This window comes from Hippocampus guttulatus, chromosome 9, assembly GCF_054856545.1.
Source record: "Hippocampus guttulatus isolate MCC_2025c chromosome 9, RoL_Hgut_1.0, whole genome shotgun sequence".
In the NCBI taxonomy this organism is placed as follows: Eukaryota; Metazoa; Chordata; class Actinopteri; order Syngnathiformes; family Syngnathidae; genus Hippocampus; species Hippocampus guttulatus.
In genome coordinates, this window is record NC_141269.1 from 6,741,752 (window position 1) to 6,762,983 (window position 21,232).

Genomic DNA, 21,232 nt, shown 5'->3' on the forward strand with positions numbered 1-21,232 from the left:
AGTGCCCCCTCCGGGTCGGGGGAGAGATCTTGCCCCAAGTGGAGGAGTTTAAGTATCTTGGGGTCTTGTTCACGAGTGAGGGCAGGAGGGAGCGAGAGATCGACAGGCGGATCGGTGCAGCGTCTGCTGTGATGCGGACGTTGTATCGGTCTGTCGTGGTGAAGAAGGAGCTGAGCCAAAGGGCGAAGCTCTCAATTTACCGGTCGATCTACGTTCCAACCCTCATCTATGGTCACGAGCTATGGGTCGTGACCGAAAGAACGAGATCCCGGATACAAGCGGCCGAAATGAGTTTTCTCCGCAGGGTGTCCGGGCTCTCCCTTAGAGATAAGGTGAGAAGCTCGGTCATCCGGGAGGGGCTCAGAGTCGAGCCGCTTCTCCTCCACATCGAGAGGAGCCAGATGAGGTGGCTTGGGCATCTGATTCGGATGCCTCCTGAACGCCTCCCTGGTGAGGTGTTCCGGGCATGTCCCACCGGGAGGAGACCCCGAGGAAGACCCAGGACACGCTGGAGTGACTATGTCACCCAGCTGGCCTGGGAACGCCTCGGGATCCCCCGGGGAGAGCTGGAAGAAGTAGCTAGGGAGAGGGAAGTCTGGGCTTCCCTGCTAAAGCTGTTGCCCCCGCGACCCGGCCCCGGATAAGCGGTAGAAGATGGATGGATGGATGGAAAGTGCTATCATTGTGAACGTAAGCAGCATTTGACTGCATTTATGGCTCTTGCTGTCTTGACTTGTGTCAAGTAAAAAAAAAAAAAAAAAACATCCTCAATTGGGTTTATATCAGGTCACCGGCTTGGCCGTTGAGCAATCGGCCATTTCTTCACCTTAAAAAGTTTCTTTTCAAGCATAATATGCACCTATCCAAACATTTTGGCCTGAATGTGAGCATAAAGTACATATACAGTGAATACAAAAGGTCTACACCCCTGTTCGAGGCTTTTGCGACTTAAACAAAATGAGACCAAGATAAATGATTTCAAGACTTTTTCCCCCCACCATAATGTGACCTAGAACCTATACAATTCAATTGAAAAAAAAAATCATTTCAAGTGCCTCTGGTTAACCCCAAATGAAGTTCAGATGTTCTAGTAGGCTGTCTTACAAGCCATTGTCTCACTTATTTTAAGTCTCCTTTAGAACTGATGGTCATATTTGCTATTATCCTCCTGTTAATCGCGCTATCCCTCATAAAATGGCTAATTTCGGAATGTTAAACTTTCTATTTTTATGGGATAATCACAGATCAACACTTAAATCACAGTCCATTCTGATCGTGTATGAAGGCGTCGTCATAAAAACTGATAACGTTGAACATGCCGGGGTGCCTTCACAGTGTAGTATTCATTCAATATGTAAGATAACTGCCTTCAGCGGTGCTGATGTAAGCCCCTTCGGTGGGAACACATGACATCATGCTGCCGTGTCAAGACAATTGTATAACGAGTTCGTATCGAAATGGACCAGCAGTGTTCTGATCCACTTCTGCGGGCTATTACAACACAAATTTTGTATATCAAATTATGCATAACGTGTCTAAAATAGGAGTCAGTGCAAAACTGTCCAGAACTTGTGGAAGACGAGTGCGTGTGTGTGCAAAAGAGAGCGTTAATAATGCGTGAAACAATAACATCTTTCATCTTGAAACAAGGCTACACTTATGATGATATGCTTGCAGCCATAAATTCCACTCAGGATGGAAATTTCACTCTGGAATGGACAAAAATGATTTGGACACACCTCACGATGGATGAATTAAACAATCGGGGGTTGTTGTTCTCTTTTTGAATCATAATTCATCTGAATTGAGTTACACACACGATACCGATTTTTACGTCTCGAGTGATGTTTTAAAGTTTTGGATGTTTGAGTCTACGCACATATCAACGAAAAAAAGTGTTGGTTTCCTGCCTCTGATGACCTTGTTGGTGTGTACCCTTCCTTAAAGAAGACATTTTGGACAATTCTAGGTTTGGAGGGAACCGATATTATGGAAAGGCAAGAACCAGAAAGGCATGCTTGGGTGAGTGTGAATTTGAGATCAACAACATTTAGGACAATAATTGTAGCCAGGTCCAACAAACATTCTGACACCCTCCGATGCCTTATAGCAGCACATTTTCACTCCCCGCAGATGTTATCGACATGGTGTGCCAACACTTTTGTCCACATAGTCTATTTCAAACCTCTGTAAACTCTTTGGCATTCATTTTCAATCTCATATGACTGCACAGTTGATGCATGTAAAAAAAGAAAAAGGAAAAAAAAAGGTAGACTCATAAAAAGCCTCGTTCATCCAGACCTTTGGCGCTTACTGGGTTCCATTTCGCGGTGGGATTATTGCTTGTATTGCCTGGCAACAAATGAATGAAGGCATGTAAATAATCACAGCCATTGGAGAACTATAGTGACACTGTACCTTGAAGTTCCAAAGCACCAAAAGTTTTATAATTCGGTCTCTAGTTGCCCCTCCCTGCTTTAAATTTTCCTTAGGCGTCAATGTGAATGTGAATGGTTGTTTGTCAAGAAAGGACCTGTGATTGGCCAGCCCAGCGTCTACCCTGCCTCTTGCCCAAAAAGTCAGCTGGGATAGGCTCCAGCTCCCCCGCGACCCTAACGGGGACAAATGCTGTCGAAGATTTTCTTTTGAAAAGCATTGTAATGGAAGTTCAGACATCCAAAATGACAGAACGGATTGTGGGAGAACTTCAAGGTACCACTGTATAATGTGAGTGTCAGAAAGAACTTACTTGATTCAGGTTTGGCTTTCGACACATCTTGCGTGTCAGTAGGGAGGGTGTGCGAGGCGTCCCTGCGCTCAGATGGGCCCACGGCTCGCGGCACGCTGGCCGACAGCAGCAGAGGCCGCTGGTTGTGGTACTTGAGACGGTATGTTTCTGTCATGCAATTGTCCACGTTGAAGTATGTGGTGAGAGAAACCTCCTGAGTGTGGGGCGCCTGCTCCGCTCGGTAACCCGCCGCCAGTCTGTCGTCGCTCTCGCATGACGACGGCGTGCTCCTCTCTGGGTCCGAGCCCGACTTGGAACTGGCGTCCGAGAAGGTCCGCAAGCCGGAGATGTCGGGCTTCCTGTGGCGAGGGCTGGCCTGGAAGTGTTCTTCGAGCATCCTGGGGCGGAACACGGCGTCGCTCGTTTCGCTCTGATGAGGGGAGAGTCGCTGGCCGGGTCGAAGGTGAGGCGAGGCTGAACCCGAGGTGTCGAGCTGGCGCTGAGGCTCAGCGGCGGCATTGCCGGCGGGGTAGCGGTACGCCAGGGGGGCGTGAGGACACTGTGGGTCGGAGGCGGCAGCATCGCTGGAGCGATAAGAGTCTCTGTCCTCGGGCTCGGAGAGGGCGAGGTCGTCTGAGCTGTTCCACTCTGAGCTGCTGGTCTTGGTGACATGCCTCGAGGCCGCGCACTCCCCCGCATGGCCTCGACCGCTTGTCAGCTCCTGCTGCTCACTCTGCCTGTTATCCGCGGCCACGCACTCCCGCTCGCAAGGTTTTCTGCAAGTACTGGACGTGTACTTAGATTTGCGCCTGCACAACAGTCAAAAACAATGACATCATTGTACCAATTAAGAGAGAATGTCGTGACGTGAGAATCCACAAAGACAACTCGGTCCTTTTTCAATTCTCTGGTTAGAGAAATTGCATTTCATGGTGCATATACAGTATCATGGTCTCGCTATTTTATATGAAAACCTGGCATTTGAGCAAAGGCAATTATTTTTTAATCCAAAACATGTAACATCACGCCACCAAACAAAATTGGCAACTACTGGCCTGGCATGCCCCATACAGTGTTTTCATACATTTTTTGCAAGTGATGTAACAACATAATCATTAGTAGCCTATGGGAAAACTTCCATGAGCCGAAGAAAATATATATATAGTATTTACAGGTAGTTATATGAACATCCAGGGTATGGACATAGAGAGGGTGACCTCCTACAAGTACCTAGGTGTTCTTCTGAACAACAAACTGGACTGGTCTACAAACACGGACACCCTGATTAGGAAAGGACAGAGCCGACTCTTCCTACTCAGGAAACTGAGGTCTTTTGGGGTTCAGGGGTCGCTCCTTAAGACTTTCTATAACTCGGTGGTGGCCTCGGCCATCCATTATGGCATTGTCTGCTGGTCAGGCAGCATCTCAGCCCGTGACAGAAAGAGACTGGAGCGACTGGTCAGGAAGGCCAGTTCTGTCCTGGGCTGCTCCCTTGACACTCTGGAGGAGGTGGGCAACAGAAGGATGCTAACTAAGCTAAAAGCTATGATGGACAGTCCCTCCCACCCTCTCCAGCCCGCCCTGACAGCACTAGGTAGCTCCTTCAACCAGAGACTGTTACACCCGCGCTGCAAGAAGGAGAGATACCGTTCCTACCAACTGCTGTCAGGCTGCTGAATAAAAAATAGCAACAATAATATTAATAATAATTAAATGATGTGGAAAACAACTGTAAATAGCACTGCGATTTATCCATTTTGTATTTATATTGCACTTAATTGAACGGTGTTTGTTTGTTTTTTTCTTCTTCTTCTTTCTGCCTACATTCTTGCTGCTGGAGGCTGTAAATTTCCCCAGTGTGGGACAAATAAAGGATATCTTATCTTATCTTATAGTCGTGTCAACGAAGGCTCAAATTTGGACACTCTCCAGCACAAATTTTTAACATACTTTGGATAACAGAAGGTCTTTGACAAATTCAGTCTTCATTTATTACTATGACCTGGATGATAAACCATCTAAACAAAGCCGTTTATGAGGCTGTAATTAGCTAATAAAAATACCTTGAACCTGGACTGCACTTAAGATGTGAATGTGAAACCTGGTCATGGTTCTTTCCCTGAGGTTTAGCCTGATGTTTACCTGCAATGGAGGAGAGGCAATGCATCATATTTACAAGTACAAAGGACTTTAACAGGATTAAATGCCGAACTTCATATAACTGGGTGTAATTGACATTTGTACAGACAGCTAGCTAGCTAGCTGGGGAGCTAGATCGATAAATACAGTAATTAGCTACCTAGAGAGATAGCTAACTCGCTAGCTAGGGAGCTAGATAGTGAAGTGTGTCCTCCCAACTATATATAGATTAGATAGACAGACAGACAGACAGACAGATAGATAGATAGATAGATAGATAGATAGATAGATAGATAGATAGATAGATAGATAGATAGATAGATAGATAGATAGATAGATAGATAGATAGATAGATAGATAGATAGATATGCTCAATCATAGCACACGACAGAAGAGACACAAGGTGGCAGCATCAGCAAGGTGTGAGTCTCACTACACTCACACACAGCTGGATGCGAACGTCAGCAGCACCAGCCATGTGGCATGCTGAATTCCAAGCCCTTTTAAAAATAGATGTGTTATTTTTTTCCCCTCCCTGGCTGTTGCCCTGCAGAGGTCCCTGCCAGGATAAAAGCTATTGCTCGGCGTCACCGCGCAGCAGCGGGAAAGATATTTGTGACGGTGCCAGCGGCCGTGTCCAGCTGTGCTTTCTGCATGAGCTCTGTGGGATTATCATCAGATTAAAGGCTGCTGGGTGAGGAGGTTAGGGAAAGACAGTCCAAGATAAAATGCCAACCTCTGGCATTCGCTGCATTTTCATTTACACAAACTGACTGTCATTGGAAGTGCAAGATATCACTTCACTACTGTGTTCTTCTGCAGATTATCAAGAAATCCCTCAAACGACAGGAGTCAAATACTGCTAAGTGAACGTATTTCCACTTTATGGGTACTAAAAAATTTTATGGTGCCAGGAAACGATGAGGAGGCCTTAAAATAAATACTTGGAACATACCATTGTGTGACGGTGAGGACATTGCGCTGGATTTTGCATCACCTGCCTTTGGTTGAAGCTGGCTGAAAGTAAAAATCACAATTGACAATGAAGTTGTCAGCATAGGTACGCACCAAATAATGAGTGTCATGAGGCCAAATACTCAAAAGTTCAAAATATAGTCTTAAAATAGGAGAGATTTTGCACCAAACTATGATATGTCATTCAGAATATGATGAATGACTTGTTAGTCAGGACTGTATTGTGGAAATGGGCTGCTAATATCAGTAGATGTGTGTCCATTACATTTTAAGTAACACAAATTTTAAAAACTGCTTTTGAGTGACAATGAATCTTTGTCATCGAAGGGAAGAAAGTGATGCTATTTTTGGCCTATGCTGAGATCAATTCCTGTTCTAAAAACAAGATTTCGGTGTGATATATAAATAACACTGCTTTCTTCAAACAATAAAATTCACAGGCAGGAGCAGACACACAACAGTGAGTCCAATCAATAGAAAAAGTGTGGCATAAAGCTTTTAGGCAGGCTACCAGAAACACTGTCAATATATTCATTCATTCATTCATTCATTCATTTTCCAAACTGCTTGATCCTCACTTGGGTCGCGGGGGGTGCTGGGGCCTATCCCAGCTGTCTTCAGGCAGTAGGCGGGGGACACCCTGAACCGGTTGCCAGCCAATCGCAGGGCACACAGAGACGAACAACCATGCGCGCTCACACTCACACCTAGGGACAATTTAGAGTGTTCAATCAGCCTGTCATGCATGTTTTTGGAATGTGGGAGGAAAGACCCAGAGAAAACCCACGCAGGCCCGGGGAGAACATGCAAACGCCACATTGGGAGGCTGGAACTGGAATTGCACCCGGTACCTCTCCACTGTGAAGTCGACGTGCTAACCACTCGACTACCGGGCCTATCAATATATTATATATATATTAATTTGAATCAATTAATGATTAAATGCCAAACCTAAAGATAAAAAGCGCATCAACGCCTGGGTCAAGGCAAATGTCGCAACATCTCGTGCATGTGCTGGTTGATCATTTGGCTCACACTGATGAGCAACCTTGTAGTTTTTAGGATGGCTTTGAAACAGTGGCTAGGAAGTGATTCCAAACACAGGGGCCGAGTGTTTCTTACCTTTGGAACTGGGTTTCCGTTGTGCACCTCTGCTCTTTGACTACAAAGCCGTCGATGCCTGGCGAGTCAGGATTGGTGGATCCGCTGCTGAGGCGGTCGCTGCTCTCGTACCCCGACTCGGTTCTCTGGATGGTCCAGGTGTCACTGCGCAGAAGCGTCTTGGCGCCCCCCGTCAACCTGCCGCCACCCCTCTGCTGGGTGACCCTGCTGTCCGACTCTACGGAGCTGTGGCTCTCCGTCTCGTGACGCTGCTCATCCTCGTAAATGGTCATCAAACACTTCTGCTTGCGATCCTCCCTGGTGGTCCGTGCGTACTCCCGCTCGCGCTCCCTACTTTGTTCGGCGTGGGCCCGTTCAGTCTTGGCCCGTCGAGGGCTGTCGTGTTGCTGTTGACGACGCTGCTCGAGTTCGTTGAGTACAGTGTCCACGTTTAGCACCTCACGAACGGGTCTCCAGGTGGACTTGCACTTATTCCGACTTCCAGCGCTCCCCCCGTTTTCCCACTGATCCTGGGGGCTGTCCTGATCGGAACGACTGGGCGAGAGATGGCTTTTCCTGCCGTGCCCTGCGGCTTGTGTGGGTCGGAACTGCCCACGTGCCTCCCGACATGGTCTGCCCGAATGGCTGGCTGACTTCTCATTGCGGGCGTAGCTTTTACACTTCTGCTCCCTTGGTCCATTCTCAGGGGGAGACGAGGATCTTGTGTGGGTCATGTCTGCAGAACAAATTCCTGATCATTGTTTTATTTTGTCATTGGAGACATACAGTGTTATGCCATTTTCCCAGAATTTAAAACAGCCCTCAGGAATGCTTTTGTCAAAATATTAAGTACAGTACCGGTTACTCTACTGTTTAACACTTCTAATGCATCAGTTAGATAGACGGCATGAAAGGGGCTTTATTTATTTATTTTTTGCATTATGTTTTCTAAAGGAGCCTTCATGTCCTGACAAGATTGAGATTTGGAGCAAAACATAAAAAAAATATTATTAAATGTATAAAAAAATATTTATTTTGTTTAAGCTACAGAAAGGAGCTCAAAGATTCATTCACCGAGCGAAATATACAGAGCCTAGCGAGGACTAACTAACAGTAGCTGACCATACTATTTGTCACTAAACAATGCAGATTTCACAAGTGAGGTAATCGCCACGGGCTTTCTTTTTCTCCTCCAAGCTGCCATCATTGTCATGATTCAGTTTGGGACCAACAGGTGGCACTGTAGGGCTCTCCCTGCAGCTGCACACCTGTTGGTCGTTATGTAATTAGTGCTTTAAAAGGACTCCCAGCCCGAGCACTCATTGGCGGGTCATTGTTTGCTCCGGGCTACTGTCATGTTTGTTTGTTTGTTTGTTTGTTTGTTGCTCTTTGCTTGCTGCTGTCATGTTTTTGTTCCTGTGAGTTTTTTGCCACTGTCATGGTTTTGTTTTGCTACTTTGGATTCGTTTTGTTTTCAGGACTTTGTTTGTTTAGGATTTAGTTTTCTCTGTTTTAATACAATTCATCAAGTACAACCTGCTCCTCTCTCGTGCCTGCTTTTTGGGGTCCACCACAACCTTGCTACGTGACAATCATGCTTTGCATTTTGTTGGCGCATGTCGCCGCACGGATCTCTGTGGCTTGGGTTGCCAAATTGGGTGAACATATGAAGGCGAGATGACCGTGTGTTTATTTGGCTTTTCTCCTGCAAGTCTAATGAAACCTGGGACTCAAGTTATTTTCGTCATTTTATTTATTTATTTTTTTGAACCGTCGTTCAAAAAAAAAAAAAAACGTTCACAGTTGCCAGAATGATTCACAAAAAGCTTCATCAGGGAGAACTACACTATGTTCAATTCACGTTCTCCCAAAATATGACAAGAGTTTTTGAATTTTCTTTCATTGACCTCATTCCTCATTCAGGTACAACAGTGCTGCTTAGCTTTTGGGTTTGATGTCTAGTATATCTGCTAAGTTATGGGTGAAGAAACCCGGTGTTGGGCTGCACTGAATTATTTAAATCAGCTCAACTATTATATCGCAAAAGAGGCAAAAATGTTTTTCGACATCGACGGCTCACAATAATTTTACTTTTGAGCTGTTTGTACACCGGCATTTAAAATGCAACATTTCCATCATGCCTGCCCTTGAATGTTGTCATCATACCAAACCAATCAAACCATGCTGTACCTCTGGCTTGGGAGGCGTCGATTCTCGTGTTCACACGGTCCTTTTTTGTAGTTTCACCGACTCTCTGAAAATTCTCCATAAAAGCTTCCTGGAATCTGTTTTGACTGAGGGGATTTTTCACTGAAGAGGGGAAAAATAAAAAGTCAGATGAATGATCGGCTCACCAGCTCACTTAATGATATTAATGTTACTCGACCCTAAGCATGTTCTTGTTACCCTGCTTAGTGTGTTTGCGTGCACATATTAGTGAAACTACCAACAAAGCTAGTAACTTGGCATTCCCCCCCAAAAAAGGTTTATAAAGAGGTGCCGTTGATCGGCCGACGTTTCGCTTTGACTTACGAATGCAAACTTGAGAAACGACTGCTGTTACGGTGGTGGCGGACTCGACTCAATTCACAGCAAGAGCAGTTTGGCGGATATTTTTCGTACATTTCCTTCAAAAAGAGGCTTTTAGATGTATATTGAAACTCAACTAAACATAAAATAATGATTTGTTTATTACAGTACGCACTGTGAACCAAACCATGACTTAGATCCAAGGTACATATCGAGCTATGATTTTGGCATAGCAATACACCTCGAGTAAACATTTCTTTGATGTCAAAAATGTTTTCACTGCATAGAGCAGGATGACACGAGTGAGCATTTGGTGCACGTGGAAATAGATCAAGTGAGCCACATACATGAGCCTGAAATCTTTTCTTCCATTACTAAATAAGAGCAGCACACAATACAACACACTCACCTTCTTCCTTTGTGCTGTGCAGAATGATTGCATAATGCAGGAGCCTCATTAGCAGAGTGAAAAATGCAAGAGCATCATTAACTCGACTAAATGTACTGACACTTTACCCAACGTGCCTGTGGTGTTTTGTTGTTTTGTTTTTTTGTCTCCCCTTTGCAGCATGAACAACTATACAAACTGAACACTCAAGTGCTAATGTTTTACCCCTGTCACCTAGCTTGATAGTATGATGCCAACTACAATCACAACAATGTATCAATGTTCAATCAATACCCCTCTGATAGTTGAAGTACAAACTTAGTATTATTATCTTTGTAAAGGCGGAATATTTGATACGGCTCTGTATTCATTCAATTGTGCAGGTATACCTAACAATTTGTATTGTCAATACTGTATCAGCCTATTTTGGACAGTACACAGCACATACTGGAAATGATATTGGAAAAAAAAGAGCCTCTGACTTACACATACTCTCACTAAAACAGGACTCCAGGCCCATGCCAGTCAAAGCGCCCGGGTGCCGCACTAAAGCAAAACAATCCATGGGAACTGGCGGGGCTCCATCGTCAAAACAAACGAGCGGTGAAATAAAGCGTGGCCAAACATGTGAAATGTCCATGCAGCGGGCTAAGAAGAGTGAGAGCGCATGAGTAGTACGCTGCAGGGCCACAGGAGCAGGGATTAGGCAGGAAGGCGTGGGTGGTAATCTGCGTGCAACAGAGGCATCATCCTCATGTCATGTTCAAACCAGCACACATTAACCCAAATCCCGAGCACAGCCACAACTCCCCATTTCTAAGGTCCCATCAGCATTTTCTTATTGTGATGAGGATTTTGTTGATGCTTTCAAATCATTATTTGGCTTGAATTCATTCGAATGTATGACCACTGTTGTCAACATCTCAATTTCATTTATTCATTCATTCATCGGCATGCATCAGGGGCTTGGCTATGAGGGCAAAAAAAATAAGAATCACAATTATTTTGATTGATATTGAAATCACTATGAATAAAAATGGTTATTTATTATTTGACAATAACGTTGTATTCAATTCAATTACGTATTAATTACGATTATTCATTTATTCAACTACCAAAACTCAATTACTCAAATCGACCATCATAGCCTTATGAGCATTCATCGGTGCACGTTGAACACTTTATTTTAGGACACTCTTCTTTTTGTCAAGTACAAAATGTCCTTGTAGATATTATGTGAAATTCAAGCCTCTTGCATTTTCATTGCGCTGCAGCTCTTCCTTGGCTAGATTACATCTTTATACACATTTGAACTGTGAATAAGCATCTCCCTTATCTCATTATATTTTATTTTTATCTGATTTTGCCATATCATGTGGAAATGTGTGTTAATACAACAATATAAATTCATTGAATCCTTGAAAACTTAAATAGAACTTGAAAAAAAACATACCAGAAAATAAATTAGTAACAAAAATAAAATAAAAATACACTGTACACACACACAAAAAAAACGATCAATGCTGGCTGTTGGTACTGTGCCCACATTGGCCTCTTAGGGGCAGCGTGGTACCATGCATGCATGGAGTACCGCTACACTTAGAATGAGATAAGAAGAGCACAAGAAGAAAGTTACAATGGAGCTCTATTACTATAACTTGTTTTTCACAGATTGAGAGGAATACAGTATGTGCCTTTGAGTATTGTTATATGACCTGTGTGTACATGTCCCTCCGGCGTTTGTGTGTGAATATTCGTTATTTGATGGACTGTCACTCCCAGAAGTCGATGCTATTTTCTTGCTAGCATGTCAATGGGATTTTACATTGACTTTAGCCGTTTGGCGGAGCTCATTCAGTTTTGCAGTAAACTCCAAATGGGGTGTTGTTAAACAGTTTAAAGCACACTCAGGGAGGGTAAAATCACAGTCACAAGCTTGCTACGCAATTAAGATGGTGCATTCATGGATACTTTGACAATGTTGGGAACTTGCAAATCTCCACAATTCTATTTTCTGAGAGCCTTTTTTGTATGCTTGGGTCGGTGCTGCTTTCGTGAAAATACGACACTTACTACTCTATCTGTTTATTTTCTGATACGTGAGGTATTTATTTGAGGGGAGGCATTGATTTGTTGAAAAGGACAATATACCCACGTTCTGAGTTATTTCCACAAAAATAATTTGACAATCATTTGTAAAGTGTGCTAGTAACATCCTTACCCGTCGTCTCACCATTGACGTGACCTTTGTATCGAGGACACATGGTGGTCTGCCTTGGTGCATCCTCGTTAGACACAGGCGTCCCCTCGGGATTAGTGTAAAACAGAAGAAGTGGCTGAAAATGTCCCCTGATGCATTTAGAAGCCACATCCTTCCATTTAGAGCCAATCTGGGAATAAGAACACTTGGCTTTAAGAGCAATTAACTCACTCAGTGATGATGGATCGCTAAAAAAAAAAAAAAAAAAAAAAATGCAGCACAGGCCTTCACCTCTTTTACAGTGGCATCATCAAAAAACATCCATTTGGAAGATTTGGTGTGATAGGCGAAGGCCGAATAGTGTTTGCTGGAGAAACAAATCATTCCCACGAGATGGAGTTCGCTCCGCTTGGCGTTTTCATCAGTGACACGGTTGAAAAGCTAAACAAAGAGAAACATATTTACATAAAACTCACTTTGGGCAAGAGGCAGCGTACACCATGTACTGGTCGCCAGCCAATTGGAGGGCACATTTCTAGAGTACAAACAAGCACTCAAACTCACTTCGCACTTTTAGACAACATCGTGGTAGGTTGTTATTTGGATTGTGTTTTCATGTTTTTGAAATTCATTTCAGATCAACAGTTTTGCATCTCTATCAAGTACAGAAGAGAAAAACCACTGTGATCTTCTTTAACATTTGTAAGCTCATCATGCTCAGTGCACTAGCATCTTTCTCTGTGTACCAAACAGAATAACCAACTCAACAACTCCTATTAGGGAGACTTGGTTTGCTGGCATACTTCGTAATAACTTACACCACACAAATTCAAGCGCGGGCCGAGTGAGCGGATGACATCGTCCGTCAGATCAGATTGCTCTGCGTCCCAAACGAATCCGATGGTGACAATCTCCGGACAGTTCATGAGCACCCGACGGATCTTGATGCTTTGACCGCAATTTCTCTGAAAAAGATCGTCACAATAAGTGTGAGAGGAATTCAAAAAGCCTCAGAATCTACAAAGGATACACGGTGTTACCTCAACATTCGAACAGCAAAATCAGTGGTACAAATCGGAATTTAGCTAAAATTTCAGGGACAAAATTGCGCATAACACTGGGGTAAATCTTCAGGATACCTCCTCAAAAATGAGCTCAACATCACAGTAATGTTGTATGAAATTTTTTTTTTTTTTTCCAATCAAAGGCACCAACAATCACATTTTTCGGTGTTTCGAATAAAAATAAAAACATGGAATATTTTCCACGATTTTGATATCTATTGGACAGGGATGGGACGAATACTACAGAACTCCTTTTTTAAGTATTGCCTGAAATCCCCCTTAAAATGGAGGTCAGCGGGCATCACTCAAAAGTCTGTTTGAACTTTGACATTCAATTGTGTTATATAATTAAAGCATTAAGAAAATAATAATAAAGTACGACCTCTAAACTATGTAGTGTTTGGCATAGTTGGAAAACTTGTGGGAGATAATTACCCTGGCTTACCACAGCGGCCATAGTTGCGGCAAGCTAGCTTCGTGTTCCTTTTATTAGTCCAAAGCTAGAAAATCTTAGCTTTTTAACAAGAGAGATGACAACAAAACCTAAATCTATCACTCACGACAGCACAATAATAGCAATTTCTGCGAAAAAAAAAGAAAAACATCTCCTTTTCTCCACTAAAACAACACAAGACCGTACCTGCAGCAGTAACAAATCCAGATGAGACAGAAAACAGAGGCTAAGCCCTTCCTGCTATTTATATCCTAACACCAGTCTGGCACGATTTCCTTCCTCCAAGTGCACAGAGAACAGCATGTGCTCTTAAAAGTTCACTCATTCATCATGCCGTGAAATGTGATAAGAAGGTGTGGAAGTGAATAAGCTGTTGCACAAAGTAATTGATGCCATTTGTTTGCAAAAGAAACGGGAGTAAAATGATCATGAGGACGGTAAATGACATACAGGGCAGCTACGCAGGTCGCCCGTGTTGTTTGCCGCCTGCAGCAATTCTCCAAACATGTCTGACCTGAGACGCTCGGTCTTTGCCATTGTGCGGTCCACCTGTTGGCTGTGCATAGGCAGAAAGGGACATTACAATCGTGTTCTTTCAATCATTGCTAACATTTTGATTATACTGAGGTGTGGGATGTTGGCTGTGATGGGTTATAGAAAGTCAAGTCCCCACCATAGAGCAGTGGTTGAAACATAGTGTACCAACTCAGTGAAAGGGTGGGGGTCCGACGACGCACCGCAACAGCGACACACAAACTGCAACAGCAAACATGCATATGCATTTTAAGTGATACATTTTAGAGTAATCCGAGCAGGGGTGGGGGAAAGGGGGGCACGTTGAATAGGCAGCATACTTGCTCATAAAGCATCATGACAAATTTCTGATGGGTGATGCAGGATTTGGAGCTGCAAGAGTCGGTGGCCGTGTCTGAGACAATGTGCAGATGAATGCGCTCCAGGATATTCTCCTATGGTGATAAATAAACACAAACAGAGTCGAATTTAGCTGGCAGTGTTACAGATTAACATAATTCCATAATTCTTGTATGTGTTCTCTATGATGTTCGTACTGACCTTCTCCTGTCCTTTCTTTGCTCTTTCTGTTCTATGTCCTTTTTCATTATCAATTATAGTCGATGGGATTTCTCAAGAAAGGGAAATTTTATCTAAATACTAACAGATAGTTAAAATGTTTATTTTTTATCTGTCATCATCATTTATGTGTAGTTTACTTAGTGAGAGAAAGTAAGTTTAAAGTACAGGAGTTGTTATGGGATATAGTCTACTTCTTGTAAGTGGTTGGTCGCCTGCCAACTGTCTTAGTATATGATTTTAGAATCGGAGCCTAAGGTAAGTGTCAACATACGAAGCACTCGGCAGCGTCATCCATGAGGCCGAGTTGGAAGCGTTGTTCGTCTTTGAAGGTTTCGGCGAGGGCATTACGCAGGCTGTCTGATGGCAGCACACGCTCACGACTCTGCTGGAACTGGCAGAATATGCTCTGGAACCAAACAAAAAAATTAATAAATTGAGCCATTAAAAAAAACAACAACAAAAAAAAATTCACTTTAAAATACAAAGTAACTCTGACAAACCTTCAATGCGCAGAAAATGCAGGAATCGCCCAGACAAAAGTGCCCTGAGAGGTGTCTCAGACTTCTCCTGAAAATGTCCAGCTGCCAAAGGACCTGGGAAGCATGGACACAGTTAAGAAACACAACCCTTAAATATAGAAAAAAAAACCTGCACTTGAATAATGATTTAATTCAAATGCTTGACCGTTTAAATATACAAAATGTATATCTTTTGCAATAAAGTAAAAAAAAAAAAAGACACTTCAATCACTGGCCCAGTGTACAATATTGAATATGGCGCCTTCACATTCAGCTACTGACTGTACAATTGGGCTGTGCATGAAGGTAGGGGTTTTTAATGTTAAAAATGAGACACATTAACTGAGGTCATGAATAAATTTTAAAAAAAACATGCTATTTGTACCTATGGTGAATGAAAGTAAGAAAAGAAGAGCCAAATTCAGAAATAAACAGCTAGCTAGCACGTATCTTCATGAGCTACAGCCGACAAACTAGCTAGCTTCAAACCAGCTAAGCTAAAGCTAGTAAACTAGCTAATTTGTAGCTTTTCAAACATTACAAAAATGATTAGTGTTCACCTGAACAGCACTGTTCAAGAAGCAGCTATTCTGCCCAGGTTCGTTCAGGAGGCCTTTGGTGAGAGCCAGAGATAACATGCTGCCCGGCTGGTAAGACTTCTTCAGGCCTCCTCCTCCTCCAGGCTTCTTAAACATCTTCACCCATGCCATGGAGTTAGAGCCTGCAGCTGGAAACACACAAGCAGACCTCTTAGAAAGACGTTTAAAGGTAAGAAACGTTGCAATAGTGTTATGGGGATTTAATTGTATTAATCGTGGTTGTTTTAGTATCCTGTGGTCTGTAGCTATAGATATCTGCTTTTAGCAGCAGTCACCAACCTACGGCACATGGGCCATACATGACCCCATAAGAGCATTTGATCTCGGGGGGTATAATTTTGTTTTTTAAAATATTGTATCTTTGGAGACATTCAACAATTTTCAACACTTTATATTGGTTCAGAATTGGTCAAAATAACAGACCCTTATTTATTAAGTTCACCAAATGTGGACAGCGACAAAGTTTTTTTTTTTTTTTTTTTTAAACTCAGATTTATTTGTGCTGCCATGTAACAAATGGCCCAAAGATCTATACTGGACTGCAGACCAGTGATTAGGGACCAATGTTTTTTTTTTTTTTTTTTTTTTTAATATCCACTACAGCACAATACACTGAATTAACAGCCCAACCATATCGGCACTATTTCATAGAATTTAGAAAACTCGAAATGTAATTAATACTTGGAAACTAAAGAAAAAAATGAATGCCCTTGCCCTATCTGAGAGTGGATCAACAGTGTCTTGATAGCATTTTACTCATTTTACATTTTTTCAATATTTGGGGGGGGACTATTTTATCAATTACCCGAAAAATGGATGGAACACCAATAGTTGACATCATGTTGGTTTTCAGGTGACACACCAGTTAATACTGAATCAACAGCACCACTTCTTCTTTGCCTCATTATGTTGATTAATGAGCAACCGAATAGAAACTTCTTTTCTTCAAGACCGAGGACCAATGTGGCTGCTGCATGCATTTTTGACCAAAGAAGGATTATTATTATTATTATCATCATCACTGTATGGCACCATAAGCAGAAGTGGATATTAATTCATGTTGGACACAGTTTATTTCATGACATCACTAATCCAAATGACTGAATTGGACACATGCCAGGTAAATTATCACATCCTCTACCTTCTGCCGACTGCGGGGGGGACTTGCTGCCGTTGGACATGCTGGGATGTGGGAGCTGGTTGGTCTTTGGCTCCATCCATCTCATCACCACACTCCTGCCGAGCGCTTGGTTGAAAACATTCTCTGCCTCAGCCACAGGGCATCTTCATACATGCGCCTCCAGACATTGAAAGGCGATGAGTCTGAAAGGTATAGCAACCATTAGATACGAAGGCAAAGACAGAAGTGGACTAACTACTGTCTGCCAGCCACACCTGGACCCTCAACAAACTCATGTCTTCAAAATGAAATGCTTCAGACTCTTACTGAATGTCAGATGGTTTCACAGAACATTAAACAATTAGGCATGGCACAGAGGGAAGACGGCAGATAGTGCTGATTGTTATGCAAAGAAAAAACCCTGAATCTCTTTGGTCACATCTGCAGAATGCCAGAACATGGACTCATCAAAACAAGGATATTGGACAAAGCTGAAGGTGGCAACAAACGTGGAAGACCTAAGAGAGATATGCTAGATGAAATCAAAGGATGGTGCCAGAAAAAAATGTCTGACAAACTAAAACAATTCCGTTGGACAAGCAGAGGACATTTGGTGGACTCCTCTACTGACACCTACGAGCAAGTAAGTCAAAAAGATTTTAATGGACTACAGAGTGATACAGTACTTGCCCCCTTGGTGCATAGTTTCCCGCTTTCATATTTAAGATCATTCATTTTTACTAACTACGCCCACGCCTGACTATCACATGACATGCTCAACAAGAAATCACTTCAACCTTTCCAACAAATGAAGTTTATAAATTCAAGAACAGCTGATAAATAAAGTAAATGGCATTTATCAGTCTTGAATGGGGTACAAATGAAGCCATTCCGAAAGATTTAGGACTCCAGTGAACCAGGGTGAGAGCCATTATCCGCAAATGGAGAAAACAGACAACAGGGGTAAACCTTCTCTGGAGCGCCCAGCCAACAGAAATGACCCCAAGAGCACAGGGATGACTCAACAAGGAGAACACAAAGGAAACCAGGACAACAATTTAAAGAACTAGAGGCCTCTCTTGCCTCAGTTAAGGTCAAAATAGCATTCATAGCAGAGATCCGAGGCCAAAACCACTCTTGAACTTTTTGGAAGGCATTTGTCTTGTGACTTGTGGTGAAAATAAAACACAACATTTCAGAAAAATATCATCAAGCCAACAGTTAATCATTGCGGTGGTAGTGTGATGGTTTTGGGCTGCTTTGTTCATCCAGGACCTGGATGACCTTCAGATGTTTTTGGAATCATGAATTCTACAAATTCTGAAGGAGAACGTGACCTCTGGCACACAGGCAGAACACAATCCAATCCACAGCAATCCAAAACAAACCAGCAAATCAACTTCTAAATGGCTTAGTTTTTGGAGTGTGGCCTGGTCAAAGTCTGGACTTGAATCCAATTCCAAGTGACAATGATGGTTTTACACATTAAGGTGGGGAAACTATGCCAAATACTTTTTCACTGAGTTCTAGGTGACACAAGTTGGCAGCACAGTACTACTTTTGTCTAAATTAAGTCCTTCAACTTTGTTCAACATAGCTGAAAATTTTTAAATAGATCATTCATCTAGAATCAGTCAGTCAGTGGTAAGGAAAAGCCCCTTTAAAAATTACAATAAGCTTTGCGCTGGAACATGAATCTTTTACGGACACGATGAATTATCACTTTGATGGGATGACGAAGGGGAGCTCCAATCAATCATAATAAGGAAATGTTCTATTCCAAATGGTATTTTTGACTTATGGCACTCTGTGGTGGAATAAATTCAAATATAATGAATGAATAAAATATCACAAAAAGACATCTAAATGAAGAACGCAAATGATAACATCTAAAATGAATACGCATTTAAAATAAAATAAATACAAGATAAAATCAGTTTTACAAAATCTCAAATCAACGTAAAATTCATTTTAAAATGTAAACAGGGCAAACCAAAATTCTAAAAACGTGATTCTCACGATTTTAACTTTGCCATGCAAATTGAACCCATAATTAACATGCCGATTCCACTCATTAGTGGTCCCGCATCTCAATTAAGCGAATAATCACTGTGTTCATTATGTAGGTCCATAATTAAAGTCACCCTTGAGCGCCAGTGCCCCCCACATGTTTTTGTACTGTGCACTCTGTGACACCATGTGATGTCGTTAAAGGGAAAGGGAGATGGGGGGGGGGGGGGGGGGGCAATATTTACACAAGTATGACATAACAACCTTGCTTCGCCTTCCCCCCTATACATTTGCGTTGAAAACATGCACGCCGCTCATGTGTGCATTCAAAACAAGCTCCAGCTTTGCAGGAGCGTGCAGCCCGCATGGCAAAACAAACACACACCAAAAAAAAAAAAAAAAACGTGCCGCAACTTGCACGGCAGCTCATCGTAGCAAAAACAAGAGACGTGCAGACTTACCTTTGAAACCAAAATTGCAATGCAGGACCTCCAAGGTGGGATACCGGTGCAAGAATCCAATCGGTTATTTTTCTTTTTTTTCCTTTCCTTTTTTTTTTTGCGCCAAATTCTGTGAATCCAGCGCGGGGCTAGGAGTACGACGGGCGCTTGCTGCAGATACGTGCAGCGCTATCTGTCATAGTGCACCATTGGCAATCCCTCCGACACGCAGGGCTGCAGTCTCAACCCTCTGCTTGGTGCCCGGGACACTTTAATTTCGCTTAAAATTCCCCCCCCCCTCCCCGCGTCGGTGTGTGAGTGATAAACGAGGCCAGTGATGGTTTGTGGCCAGAGTGTCCGACGCGGATTAGTGATGTTTGGAGACTTGGGAGGTCAAACTCCGCCCCTAGTGTAGCCTCAAGTGCACTGCCGCTATGTGCGCACTCCTCCTCGCAAGCCCCCCTGCATGGCACGGCAAAATATCTCGTGTGCGTGCGTGCGTGCGTGTGTGTGTGTGTGTAGGAGCAGGAGGAGTAGAAGGAGGAGGAAGGTCAGACTTGCAACTTGTCATGATGATGATGAGAGAAGACATCACATGACTGCGCCCGTTTCATAATCATGCAGCAGTGTGGGGACTAAGCCCTCTCCACATGCCTGTGCTTTGTGAAGGCTCAAATGCCAGGTAACGTGATGCTATATTTAGAATATTGCAAGTCAAATAGCACGCTTGACTCATTTCCCTCCCTCTGTTAAACATCTCGCATCCGCTCTACATTGAATAAAATAACTGTTATTGTTGAAGCCATCCATCCCGTTTTCGATATTGCTTGTTCTCAATTTGGGTGTGGGGTGAGCTTGAGGAGGGCTCCTTGGAATGGTCACGGGCTCGTCGGATTGTTGCAGGGGATAGGGGTAAAAAAAAAAAAGAAAAAAAGACTGCTCAAAGTTTTTAAATTTTACAGTGATTCATTGACTTCCAGGTTTTTCAAGAGTTTTTCCCCCTTGCTTTGACTTTGGAGCAAGAATTGAAGATACCCAGTAGCCAATCAGTCTGAACATTCATTTGTACATTTACAAAGTAGAATCATACATACTATATAGCACAGGTGTCAAAATCAGGGCCCGGGGGCCAGATCTAGCCCGCCACATCATTTTATATGGCCCGCCAAAGCAAATGAAACATCAAACACTTCCATGATGCTTGCTAAAATCTCTACCAAAATTTAAAATTCTCATATTTAATTAATAAATTCGAGAAATACATGTTTTTGGAATGTGGGAGGAAACTGGAGTACCCGGAGAAAGCCCACGCAGGCACGGGGAGAACTTGCAAACTCCACACAGGGAGGCCAGAGCCAGGATCGAACCCACGACCTCTGCACTGTGAGGTCGACGCGCTAACCACTGGAAATGAAATAAAAGCAACCTGGAATTTTGAACTTTTGTCTCAAACCTTTTGACCTGAAACCCAAAATATCTTCACTCTCCAACACAAAACACAAATTGCTGTGCGAATACTTCTGGAGGGGACTGTATATTTGCTCTACAATCGTCTACAGAGAGATTCCAGCTCATAGTGACCCTAATGAGGACAAATGCTTTAGAAAATGGATGGATGAATGGATCTTTTTCCAACTAATTGTTTTTCCTATGGGGTGTTCCACTGCATGTTTATTTTTAATTTAAAAAAAAAAAGATCCAAAAACCTTCCCATGAGCATTGTGCATATCAGCAGTCTGGCTTTATTCCGGCGCAGTTGGCATTCACTTGCACAGAACTGTGTGTGCTTGTGTGTCCAGAACATGTGTATCGGATCTCTTTGGATCAGGTGTGTCGGAGGAAGTGTCTGTCGAGAGTGGATCAGTCTAATGT

At 43.0% G+C, this 21,232-nt stretch overlaps 1 protein-coding gene across 2 annotated transcripts; it reads right to left on the minus strand.

Annotated features, from left to right (window-relative positions):
• Window positions 1-168: 168 nt before the first annotated feature.
• On the minus strand, window positions 169-19,633 carry usp53b (ubiquitin specific peptidase 53b). Of its 2 annotated transcripts, XM_086121034.1 has the most exons (17): window positions 19,382-19,633; window positions 16,932-17,113; window positions 15,752-15,918; window positions 15,174-15,266; window positions 14,945-15,079; window positions 14,433-14,546; window positions 14,252-14,334; window positions 14,029-14,134; window positions 12,879-13,025; window positions 12,352-12,501; window positions 12,082-12,250; window positions 9,134-9,253; window positions 6,965-7,679; window positions 5,823-5,884; window positions 4,792-4,870; window positions 2,750-3,537; window positions 169-2,352 (listed from the first exon to the last, which is right to left on the minus strand). In XM_086121034.1, exons 2-17 carry the CDS (start codon window positions 17,014-17,016, stop codon window positions 2,276-2,278), a joined length of 3,090 nt encoding a protein of 1,029 aa, XP_085977160.1. In that variant the 5' UTR covers window positions 17,017-17,113; window positions 19,382-19,633; the 3' UTR covers window positions 169-2,275. The 2 variants fall into 2 exon arrangements, with proteins under 2 accessions (XP_085977160.1, XP_085977159.1); XM_086121033.1 differs by lacking the exon at window positions 169-2,352 and having other exon boundaries at window positions 2,413-3,537.
• Between the last annotated feature and the right edge of the window lie 1,599 nt (window positions 19,634-21,232).